Source organism: Eleginops maclovinus, chromosome 16 (assembly GCF_036324505.1).
Source record: "Eleginops maclovinus isolate JMC-PN-2008 ecotype Puerto Natales chromosome 16, JC_Emac_rtc_rv5, whole genome shotgun sequence".
In the NCBI taxonomy this organism is placed as follows: Eukaryota; Metazoa; Chordata; class Actinopteri; order Perciformes; family Eleginopidae; genus Eleginops; species Eleginops maclovinus.
Genome location: NC_086364.1, coordinates 17,065,879 through 17,078,688, shown reverse-complemented (window position 1 = coordinate 17,078,688; position 12,810 = coordinate 17,065,879). Strand labels below are relative to the sequence as shown.

The 12,810-nt window shown below is 43.0% G+C and overlaps 1 protein-coding gene across 1 annotated transcript in view; it reads left to right on the top strand.

Annotated features, from left to right (window-relative positions):
• Positions 1–12,067, top strand: part of cacna1ia (calcium voltage-gated channel subunit alpha1 Ia) — a 140,652-nt gene extending 128,585 nt beyond the window's left edge. Inside the window, exons 33-37 of the mRNA XM_063904518.1 lie at positions 4–153; positions 4,527–4,664; positions 6,741–6,957; positions 7,473–7,708; positions 8,018–12,067. Of these exons, the coding sequence (XP_063760588.1) occupies positions 4–153; positions 4,527–4,664; positions 6,741–6,957; positions 7,473–7,708; positions 8,018–8,746 (1,470 nt within the window). The 3' untranslated portion in view covers positions 8,747–12,067. The remainder of the gene's footprint in view (positions 1–3; positions 154–4,526; positions 4,665–6,740; positions 6,958–7,472; positions 7,709–8,017) is intronic.
• Positions 12,068–12,810: the final 743 nt, after the last annotated feature.

Here is a 12,810-nt window from a genome sequence, read left to right as displayed (position 1 = left end):
CAGGAGAGCCAATGGCTGGACAGCGTATCTCTCTTGATCAAGGACTCATTGGAGGGGGAGATGCTGATGATCGACAACCTCTCCGGTTCTGTCTTCCACCATTACTCTTCTCCTCCACCCATCTGCAAAGATTGCAAGGGCCACCCACAAGAGGTACCACCATGAACTGAATGAAAACACCCATATATGCGATACACACACAGACACACACACACACACGCAGTTGGCTGACACAACTATCCACAGTGCTATAAATAGACACACATTTTTAACATGATCATTTTTAGTGACAGCTTCTACCCACGGAGTTTCACTCGACCAACCTGGAGGCCAATATTGATCAAACATGTCAGAGTCTCTACTGTAAGTCACGCACTTTGCTGCACCAAAAATTAATTCCACCTTTAGAAAATGAAACCTTTTAATACAAAAATACACCGCTGTGTTGCCATTTTAGCAACCATGTCGCTATCTGTTTTACTACCACTTTAGCAATGTCATTTAAAAAAAATGCACCCAGCAACATGTTTTTTCTAGTAAATAAATGTTCCCTTGAAAAGAGTCGCAGGTGAATCTGCAGCACTCTATGCTCGCTGTTGCTGTGTTTTGTTTGTTTTTGGCTTGACAGCTGCGCTCAGTGAGAGAAAGAGGGCAGCACTTTCACTGAGCAATAAACTGATGTCAGAGTATCCACAGTCGGTTGGAAAACTACATGGTTTAAGTTGCCGTGTTCAGTCAGGAGATCTTACCAATGGCTACACTCATAATTCAGCAAAATTCCAGGATTTCCAAGTCTCCTTTCATTATAGTGTTCAGTGGTGGCAAAAAACCAGGTCAGCTTTGAAGCTCCGAAATACATTAGTGCTGTCACAGATGTGAGGCACCCACATCAGATATTTGCTGTCAAATAAATGTACATTTAAAAATGTTCTGGACACAGATTTTTTAGATGGAGCAATCATAGAAAATTGTGAAAAACTTGATTTAGAAAAAATGCTTTTACCCCTTTGCCAGAAAGTAGGACTGAATATGGATCATTCTAAGAGGTTTTGGTCCATTAAGCCTGATTCTGTCCTCTGGGATGATTGGTAAACATAACCCCAGGTGTTGGATGAAAATAAACTTGATGAACATTTCTAAATAATTTAACAGAGGATGAAGGCACTGAATAGTTGTGAAGGTGGAAACATAAAACTGTAAGACATCTTCTCTTCTTATACACAAGTACACATAAAGAAATATACAATATATGCCAGTAAGTACACATACATGCACACACAGGATGTTGCTTTGACATGTGTTTGGTGTGCAAAACCAATTTCTGCCTGGTCCTGAATACACAAACAAAATCACATATATACACAAGACAAACACTTGTTGGCACACACCCATGATGTTTTGTTGCAGATTACATGCATGCAGGGACACTCTCAGCAACATGCATTTGCTTGTACTTTCGCTGACATACACACAAAGGGGCTTCATTCGTTACACAATGCAGATTGTATGGAAGGTTAATCAACTGTAAACGGTGTCAACTACTGTATGTACTGCAATTTCACAGTATAATAAGGGGTTTTAGCCCTTGATTCATTATTATTGTGTTTTAAGACGAATCAACTCTCCATATATGTGCAGAAATGTGGATTAATGAGGCCCAATGCATGCTTATACACATGCAGCCATCCCTGATTTTGCATGCAGGCAAGCACTAACACTCAACTCCACTCGTGCTTGTATTTTGGGGTATTTTCTAAGCAGGAAGTCCTGTATAAACCACTCTGTTGAACTTACTATCCTGTGCCAGTGTTGTCCATCATAATGACAAAGTGCAGCGGGTCAGCTCAGAAGGAGCAATAACTGGGCTCTATACCTCCTCAACTGTCAGGGCTGCTTTCTGCCTGTCTGCAGATGCTGTCAAACTATCAATCTTTCCTGCTTCTTTTACATGCTTCCTCTTTCCATCTGTCCCTTTGCCCCCTCTGGCTTTCCCTTTGTTTATCTGATTTGCTGTATCTGATCCTGTACTGTTCTCTGTAATTTTCCATGGACTTACCCATCAAACGTGCATGAAGTTTCCCACAAGGTTTATTTTTTAGACATACGTTCTTTCCCTTCTGTGTTGTGTACAAGGTTTTTGTGATTAAGCGGACAAGCACACACAATAGGACACCTGGGTGCAAAGTGTGCGTCATTGGAAATATTCATAAAGCAGCTGCCCGAATAGGACTTAAGAGAGACTGACTGATCTTAGTCTTCAGCGAACAGTTAATTGGATTAATGAAGGCCATTGCCATTTATTCAGTAGCGTTCATTAATAGGCACTTCTCAAACATACATGAGCAGGCAACACCATCATTTCTCTGACACTATTTCTTGAGAGGCGCCATAAAACCTATGTATTGACATCTGCAGATCCTGCGGTCAAAAATGGCATTTGTCAGCAAGAAATATCCCATAATGAGAGAACTGGGGAGGTATTGTGTAACATACATATATATTTCTTAAAAGCTACTATGATACAAACATTGGAATACTTATTACGAAACAATGTTAACTTGTTATTTTCAAGCAGTGGTCAACAGAGTGGTGCAGGGATGAGTTTTTCTTTAGGTCGACCTAAATGTTACTGACTGTGGTAGATGTGGTAATAGGAGGAGACAGAGGTGTGCTTGTTTTTGCTCCTGTATGTTGTAGAAAAGAATAATTTGACTCCTGGTGTATTTTGTTTAACATTTATGCTTATTATGTCCACACCAGCATGTGTCATGCAATGTAGCCATGAGATATCAGTCATGCTTATTATTTTGCCCAGTCACTCTATCTTCTAGTGTCCTCGCCTCCCAGTTGCATTGATGAAAAACCCAATGCTTTTCCTTTTTCACTCTCAGGCTGCAATGGACATTTCCAATCGGGTCTTGCCTGAATCCAATAGTTAAGCCTTTAATATCTCTGCAGTTACCTTGGAAGCAACTGTGTAGCAACTCCCCCTGTATTCATCGTGCCTTTTTCATTGTCCCCGGAGGTACAGCCAAGAACACAAGAAGAGAAGTAGTTTCCAGTAACTTTCAAAATAAATGTACCAACCAATGATTCCCATAGACCTTTTTGGAAGCCATTTACAACCCCACTCTGAGACTCACAGAGCAAATCAGCAGATAAGGCGCTGCCACATTAGGGAGGGCCGATATACAGAAATAAGTTTCAGAAAAGTGCTCCTTTAAATTAATGAGTTGCATTACCTCTGCTTTGCTTCCTTGTCTCATGCCGTCTCTCTTTCACGTTCTCTCTCTTTCACTTTCTCTTTCTTTCTTTCTTTCTTTCTTTCTCCCCTTTGGGGAATGGTAATTTACTGCTGCATATCAGCCATGAATCTCTCTCTCTATGAACCTCCTTTTCTTTCTCACCTAGGGGTACGTGTTAATTTATCGCTTACAGGCCTCACTCCATTGGATTTCACTAGGTCTTTTTTAAGTACCCTTCTTAATGATTCTCTCTGGCTATTTATTGCTCCGTTTCGTTAAAGAAAACACTGCTTGAGCACATCATAGCACCCCCAGAACCCTGAATTCCACTCCAGCTCACTGTTTGCAGTATGTTTTGAAATTTGTGAACAAAAAGCGCTGCAAGGGGAAGGACAGGGAAAAGTGTGGAGAAGCTCACAGAAGGCTTATGTTGCGATATTTTATAACCCACTAGCCAAATGATCTACCTGATGAGCAAACTTAGCTGGAGATGATGTGAAGAAATGAGAGAGAGAGAGAAAGTAGTACCAGTTCGAGTAATTGTTGCTAATTATATTGGGTTATTTCGTAAGGTTGCTGAACATGTGTGAGAGTATTTCAAGGATTATGAAACGCCATTACACACAGCAAACTCATTGTAATTTACACCTGTGTTTGAAAACATACTCAGTCGGCTTTAGGGGTAGAATTATGAGGGTCTGGTGCAGCTACAACTTCACTCTTGACGGCCAGAAAGACATCTCTTCACTCTCGCTTACATATACATGCACACACACACCTGCTGTGTACGCACTGCTTGGATATCTGCCTCTCGCCGCTCATTCAGCCTCCCTCTCTTCACAAATATTGCTCAATGAATGTTGACCAAGCATTGTTGTTATTTCTTGAAATCTCTCACCTTGCTCTCTTTACAAACAGGTGCCTCGGCATTTTGGCCACTTTGAATTGTCAACATCTGGTGAAGCATATCGAAACTTGGCGGAGGTTTTACCTATCTTGTCTGTGTAGCTCTTACGGGCCTTTAGGAATATCTCTATGTAAACCATAAATGAGACCCGTCTTCGAAACAGTGTTGCTGATCCTTTAGAATTGTAATATCTATGTATGCAAAGATAAAAGATACTGAGGTCAGTCATGGCTGTTAATAAATCATGCATTATATTTAGCACTGATAAGACAATGCGCTATTAATTGATTCCAGGAAGTCTTAAATATTTGCTGCTCCTATTTCCCATCCCTTCCCCGTGTTAAGACATGAATAACAGAGGTGCCTTTTTGCAGCAGATCAGGATGGCAGAGATTGAGCAGGCATCCCTGAAGTCAGAGCAAATGTCAGACAAGTCCTCGTCCCCCGCTCTGCCAGATGACCTCAGCCTGGACGAACACACCGCCTACCAGCTGCTGGCGCAAGAGTGCAAGGTGGGTACGAGCAAAGTCAGGTGGGAAGGAGAGATTGTTCCAGACGGCCGTAACTGCCTTTGATAACACAAGTGAAGGGCTACACATTTTAATTGAACCATAAAAAACACATTGTATTCATACGCCTTAAGATTTATTAACATAATGATGTGTTTCATTGATCATTTTGCTTTGAGGCCATTGCGGGACGGATCTAAATGGCCCTTGGGCACGATGTTGCATATGTGTGCCTCAGGCTTTCAAAAATACTAATACTAATATGCTTATATATACGCATGCCCATATCCCATAGAGGACTCATTAACCAATGAAAAAAAAAGACGTATGTGAATTATTATGAATTAAATGTGTGTTAGATTTATTACGTGGTATTAATGTGCATGTTGCAAAGATGTGCTTGTTTTATCTTGCCCAGTTTTTGCTATTCACACTGCTTGATATAATGATTTTTATTCTAGTAAGAACTCGCATGGAGTGAATAGTGAGGGTGTGACGAATACAGCCAGGGACTCTACTTTAATGTCATTACCTCGGTAATTTAGTCGGGCTGCATACCTGCTTGTCAGATCTTTGTAGATCTTTGCGGTCTTTGTATGTTAAAAAAAGAAAAAGAAAGTTTTAGATCAAGAAGAAGCTGCAGTACCCACTATAATGCCAATGCATCCTCATTTCACTGCTAGTATGCTCACTAGTTTGTACTTGACATGTTGACAGTATACTGGTACTTTGTCCAATGTTATTTGCTATCCAATCATTTTTTATATTTAATCAAGGAAGCGCAAAACTAATGACCATAATAAAACCTTTGGCATAGCTATGCTGCAGGCTCTCTTGTGAATTACGGTGTAAAACTTGGGTTCCAAAGGCCGCTTTATCTCTTTCTCTCTGTGTATCAGTGGTTACTATCGTGTCTTTGAAGAATCCACAGTTCGGCTCATGAATAAAACTAGACTCTCCCTCGTGGCTGTCCTGGGTGGCTCTCTTGCCTCCATCTCTAACACCCACTCTCCCCATTTCCACTTTATCTTGCATGCTTCTACTTTCCCAGCGATGCCCCTCTGGTAATTGCACACCTTCTCCGCACCTCCCTCTGGCCTCTCTATCTCTTTCCCTTATCGTCCGTCCTTCCTAGACATCCTCGACTGTAATGGGGTAATGCTGCTTGGTTGTGGATAGCCAGATAAGCCTGCAATCGCCAATCATGGCTGTGAACCAATGCTCGTTAGAGAAAGGGGGGAAGAAAAAGAGATAGTGCGAAAGGCAGAAGGTGAGGAAGGATCTAAGGTTAGGCATTTTATATGTCAAACATTATTTGGTGAAAACATTTTTTGTTTTCCAAGGTTGTTTGAGGTGTGTTTGGGTGTGGGTGTCTGTCTATTTGAAAGGGGGCTGTTCAGGGGCTAGGACTAAACGACTCAGAGATACAATACACTAGTGGAAGCACAAAAGAGTACCCTCACACACACTCCTGTGCACGAACCCGCACAAATGATCTTGCAGTCCTTACATGATGGTAATTAAAACGTACGAGGTAAGCTTACAGATCTGAACTGGCCTAATCAACCTCCTGCTTCTGCTTCCGGCTGTTGCAGCCATCACACACAGGCACATTTATATCCAAACATTTATTGTTACGATATTTAAAATTAACATGTCAATTACAGGCTCTTTCAGCTTATAATCAGTCCTCACCGCTTCCCTAGCACTTACATGAAACACCTGAGAGATGATGTGAATAAGAGGCCATGTTTGATATCAGCAAGATGCCAGAGGGGCTGCTTTCTTCTGTTACCCTTTTCTATCAGGCTCCTTCCAGCAATTATCACTAACATAATGCTAATCCTTAACTTCGCTTGTCCTTTTGCCTGAAGGAATAAGAGCTAAAGGCCAATACAAGCTATGCTAATGACTATTCGTTTTTTTTAAATGAAAAAGTCCAAGTATTTCTAAGTTTTTCCACCTACATCTGCAATGTGGTTTTTTGAATAAATTGAGTAAAAACCAACTTGAGTAATCTCTCCTGTAAATGAATTGGAAAGTACTTTCTTTAATGTCAGTTCATCTGTTTTCTTCCAGGGAAGGTGCAGCAGTGACTCCCGCAGCTCTGAGGAGGCTGGAGGTGGAGGGAGTTATGCAGGAGGCCCCCCCACCCAGACGGTGGTGCAGAGCCAGGTGGAGGGCCTGGGCCAGCCCTGCAGGCCCCTCATTGCTGGCATTGATGTTGAGACTGCAATACAGGAGATGGAGATGCAAACACATCAACCACACACATGCACTCCTCACTGTAGCCCTGGTGAGTTGTATAGATATTAATAGAATATATATTAAAAATCTCTCAGTATTTTTGCTCAACTACCAGTAGAAAGGAATCTATTAATGATGAATAGATTCAAAAATAACATCCATTTCTATTCAATTTCTTGCTTGCTTTTTGTGCAACTTACAATGTGTTCCAATAGCGGTGGTGAGTGAAATTTAGAAGACATAATTTAGACCACAAGTCTAAAGTAATTGTTTAGGAGGTGGTTGAGCTGGCACAAGGTTTTATTTCAATAATTTCTTAAAATGCAATGTTTCTTAATTTGTAAACCAAATAGAATCACAAATAATAAATACCCACTTATCATTAAAACATCTACAAGTATCTTAAATCTGTCTAACCCCACCAGCAGGAAGCACTTTGAGTATGTGATTAGACTAAAATAGGGATAGATACACTCTTCTGCTGTAGCTTTCAAAAGGACAGGGAACATGATTAACATAAACTGACACCGCGATCAAAATGGAAAGGGTGTTTTCCCCCCTCAGGTGGCGTTTCCAGAAGCAGCAACCAGGAAAGAAACGGTGAAGGTGGAGCAGGTGCGAGTGGCGTGTCTCCTCTCTTTCATCTGCCTGCAGAGTTCTTCCATCCCGCAGGAGCAGCCATCCCAGCACCTCCCCGCAGCAGGAGCCTACGGCTGACGAGGGGCCTCAGGCTGACCTCCCCTGCCTCCTGGGCGTCACTACGCTCCCCAGGGGCCCATAGCAAGATGCTCTGCTCACAGGTAAAAGGAAAGGGGCGGCATACACTATCAAATAGGTTATAGGACACTAAAGGTGGATGAAGATATGTGTGAAGATGTGTCGATGTAGAGGCTGGAGTCACTAGACTGCTGTTAATGGTGAAGCAAAAAAAAAAAGTTTTATGTTTAGCTAGAGGAGAAATGACAACATGAAAACTGGTTTATGATTCAGTTTATTACCATTACTGTTTGCTCTATTAAAAATATATGTATTACATATTTAAAACATTCAATTAAAAAAAGATCTGGAATAATATCTTTCTTTTTCTCCTCCCTACCTCCTGTGTTCAGTACCCGTCCCACAGTGACTCGTCCCTTGCTACAGGCAGCTCTGAGGGCAGCCTCCAGACCACCCTGGAAGAGGGCCTGAGCTTCAGCATCTCTCCACCACAGAACTTGGAGTTGTCTCTGCCGACAGCTCCCTTACCACTCGTGTGCCCACTCCCGCTGCCTGATGACAGTAACGCCATTTCCTCCCCGGTCCAGACCCTGAGACCACGGCCGAGCCCCTCGTCAGCCCTCACCCTGCAGGCCACCAAGGGCCACCAGCGGAGCCAGAGCAGTGGCCGAGGTAGCACCAGCCCGGGCTACACCCGTGACGACTCCATTGACCCTTCAGACGAGGACCTGGGCATAGGTATTGGGTCATCCATTGGGGGCTGTGGCTCCAGCCAAGCAGGCAACAGTGAACATTTGTCAGAGACGCTGAGCAGCTTGTCTCTCACATCCCTGCTGTCTCCCAGCTCCCTGGTGTACCCGGGAGTAGCAGTGAAGAAGTGCAACAGCACAGGCAGCCTGGACCAAGGGGGGATGCTGCTGTCATCCCGGGGCAGGGAGAGCCGTAGGGAGATTCTGGGATTGGAGCTTATGGACCCCGAAGGCTTTTTGGCCAACCCCTGGACGGGGGTATTGGTGGATACAAGAGGAGAAGGAAGAGGGGAAATAGGGGATCGTCAGCAAGGGTTGAAAGGGAAGAGCTCAAGCCAAACAACAGTAGGGCCTTGTCGGAAAAACAGATGAAACCTACTGTTCGCTCTTTCTTTGTCTCTCCATTCCTTGGATCTAAACCCATAGCTGTCCCTCTCACTCTCTCTGCTTCCATCAGTGAGAGAGAGGCTTGATGACACACGATGTCCCGTATTCCAAAACCAAACCCTCATCTTGCCCCCTCAACCCCTTTCTATACATTTGTGACAAGCCCAAGTCCTATTTTTTCCTACCTAGAGGAGTGGTCTTGGTTAGGTGAGGAAAGGGCCTGCGAAGTAAAGGCCCAAGGGCTTAACTTGAAGGGGTGGAAATGGAAGGTTCTGCTCACATCAGAAAACCCGGAGACCCAATTGTATCAGGGAGTCAATAAAAGCAGAGACGAAAGAGCTTTAACTCAAAGACAAACGAGAGTCTTGTTATTGCTCTACTGTAATTTTCTTTTGCTGGTGTCAGCTTGGGATCACTGAGGTCGAAAATGCAAAAATAGAAGTACCCAAACTGAAAATAGCTCTCCATGCCAACAGAGACTGTTTTGGGTTGTTGTTTCAGAGGCAGTGCAGCAAGTAAGTGGGAGGAGGCTCGGAAGTGGCAGAATATTTTAAGGGCGGAAGGAAGGCTGGCAAAGGAGAAGGCAGGTCATTTGTTTGGCTGAGAATGCAGAAAGCGGATCTAATGTCCATCTGTTCCGGCAGACGGAAACAACAGGTCCTACTCTCTCTGGCACAGGACCTTCTGCTGAGTTCAGAGTAAAAATGCAAGGTGGAGGAGAGTTCAAAAGTGAGTGCTCATGGCGTGTGGGAGAGCACTGCCTCAGGTATCCAAGGCATGAATTAGATTATTCTCAACACTTCACTATACCTCTGTATTTTTGAAACAGGTGATGGGCATCAACTGATCAAAGCTTTGTGCCTCTTTTAAATGGAGTGGCAGCGGAAAATGAAAATAAATGGACAGATTGCGGAGGTATGACCGTGCATGGAGCTATTCGTGAAATTGGTTCTTTTTTTTCTCTCCATCTCCAGCATCTCACACTCACTCAAACATGAAGGAAGGAATCTGATAAAGAGCCAGGTTGGATGGAGCTTTACAAACCCCATCAGAAGAAACATTGAAGTGTGCATGGAGCAGCCTTTTGTGGACCAAAATGGTTCACAGTTAAACAATAAAGTGAGTCTTGAAGCACACTCCTTTTTGACACCACTTCCTCTCACCATGCTTAAGGAATTTGCGACAGATGGACCAACCCACAAGAGTTGCGAGGGACGTGGACTGCATGATGGAATTGCATTTAACCAAGATTTTTACCTATATACAGAAGTGTATCAAGATGTCAGTGTTGGGTGATAACCATGTGATTTCTATTCCACTATTTTTGTAGAAAAAGAGAATAGGCACGTGCAAGTGTTGCCGTTACTTAATCCCTATTTCATTTAACCCATACGATCTCTTTAACTTGTTGTCTAGGACTTTTTGTCTGCCAGTGGCTTCCAGTTTTATAACATTTTTTAAAGTGTGGACGGTGTATAAAACAACGAAGCAAAAAATTTCAAATGAACTTTGTGCACTGAAGAGATTGTTCCCTCCAGCACATTTCTCTTTGGGGACACTGGTTCCTCATGGATTTTTTTTTTTCAAACGTTGGAGTCCCAGGGGACAACCAGAGATGGGAACAGCCATATTCACTCAGCACTTGAGGATCGGTCTAGCTCACAGACACTCCTTGCTGCACACAGGGAACTTTGTTTGCTTTTAGCCTCCTATGCTTAAAAAAAAACACACACAAAAAAAAACATGAATAGCGGGAACCATCTCTACGAAAGCTTTAATTTGAGAGTTACTCCACAACATATCAATTATGGACACATTAGTGTTCTTTAAGCATGGTTCTGGGATTGCAATACAGTATGCTTTTTCTTGAAATGACCCTGATGCACTCATCTTCTCTTCCCCATCTCCTCACACATACAGTATGTTGTAGCAACCCTTACACACACCATGTGTTTCTTATCAAAGTTGACACTGTAATAATGAACAAAACATTGCATCTTTTTAATGCAAGCTTATTTTGCTTCTCGCTTCATCCAAAAAGGAGATGCTCATCTTTTAGCCTGATTTCTAGAGGTAGACTGTTGTATCCCCAGTGTTTCGATCATTACCTTACTTTTTGAAATTTCTCAAAAAAGAACTAGGTGATGTGAGAAAATCAGAGGGATTGACCTTTTGTACCATGCAAAATCACTTTGATGACTATGTTTTATCACATGGTGTTAGGTGGGTGACAGTAAAGACAGTTGTGTGTGTGAGTGTATGCCTGTGTGTGCGCGTGTGTTTATGATTTCAGGTGAAGAGTTGCCTTTTCCTGAAGTCTCCCGTTTGTCAGTGGGAATCCCTGAGATTAAAGTTTTGATGAGGGAAAAATGCGAAGCAACCAAGGGCTGTTTTAGCTTCAAAGATATATCCTCCTATCTTTCTGAGACAAATCCTTGTGTCAGTGAATATGGCATCAAAGGTTAAAGCCTGATTACGCAGCAATAAATGTTCTATGTGTATGCCCTGAGTAAATGATGTCAATGTGATTTTTATCTCCTCAGAACACAACAGTATTCATTACTGTCTGTTTTTGCATCTACTTGTCTGAACCAACAACCAATCAGATAGCACCTCTGCCCTCTCGAAGACCAATCAGTAGTGCGATGGGCTGCAATTGGACGACATGAACAATTGAGGTTATTGAACTCAGGTCGGGGGGTAAAAACCACTGGTAAATTTTTAAAGATAGCTGTAAAGGTGTGCTCAGACTGAGCTCGGAGAAAATGTTCAACTTGCTTTATTCGCACAAATTTGACTGCTGGAGTGTTAATCCACACCTAACAGCCAAAGCATCCAGAGTCCAGATGTTAGCTGAAACTACCTAACAGTGTGTGTGTGTGAGCAGAGTGTGCCTTTGTACAGTGTGTGTGTGTGCTACAGCCCTGAATTGGACTGATTTCCAAACTTGATCTCAAGCTGTTTCTGTTATTTCCTCCGGACTCTCTTTGTCTCTGTATGTTCATAAAGTGGAGTACAATAGCTCGGGTTTAAGCACACACTTTCTGCAGCATTTTCAACCTGTGTGGACGTGTTTTTGCTTCAGTTCACGCTGCCTTGAGCAAACTACCTTGTCCTACTCTACATTGAATTTGTATGCAATCACGCCGCCTCTGAAATTTGCTCCGCCTTCAGTCTGAACACACCTTAAGAGTGTACAATTCACATTTGTACATATCTTTGTATTTTGATCTGCATGTGTGCATTGCTGCCAGTTACCATGAGTATATCATTAGTATGCATTTCATAAAATTGTACAAAGTTAAAGGGAATGCCCGGTGTTTTTTGACTGCTGCTTTGACACCACAACAACATATCAGATATGATCCAAAAAAAGATTTTCTTCCAACACATTTAAATGATAGTGAAAGTATATATTTTAAATGATGTTTATGTGAAGTGAAACGAGATGTTCAAACCTGTTATGGTAATACATATCTGATAAAAAGAGAGTCAAGACTGTCTCAGGCAGGGAAAGGGAAGACAGGGACACAAAAGCAGGGAGTTTACTGAGTTGACATGGACAGCTGGACAACAGACAGTGTGAGAGACTGAGGTAGTGAGATGCTGCAGGAGCAGGAGACTTCTCCAGACAGCTTGTCATCGGAAGCCTCGCCCAGCAGAGCCGCCAGTGCGAGAGAGCACATTATGCATGCACGCTGAACTCCGAGGTGTTGTTTACCTCACACCCCCAACCCAACCAGCCCTCCACCTCATCTAACCTCTCAAAACCAGCACTCCCTGCAGGCCCCCTGTCCTTCAAATGTCACTGCAGGAGGGTGGATTTGTGTGTGGTGAGCGGTAAGTGTTCCTGTGTTTCTAAAACTGTGTGTGTGTGTGTGTGTGTGTGTGTGTGTGTGTGTGTGTGTGTGTGTGTGTGTGTGTGTGTGTGTGTGTGTGTGTGTGTGTGTGTGTGTGTGTGTGTGTGTGTGTGTGTGTGTGTGTGTGTGTGTGTGTGTGTGTGTGTGTGTGTGTGTGTGTGTGTGTGTGTGTGTGTGTGTGTGTGTGTG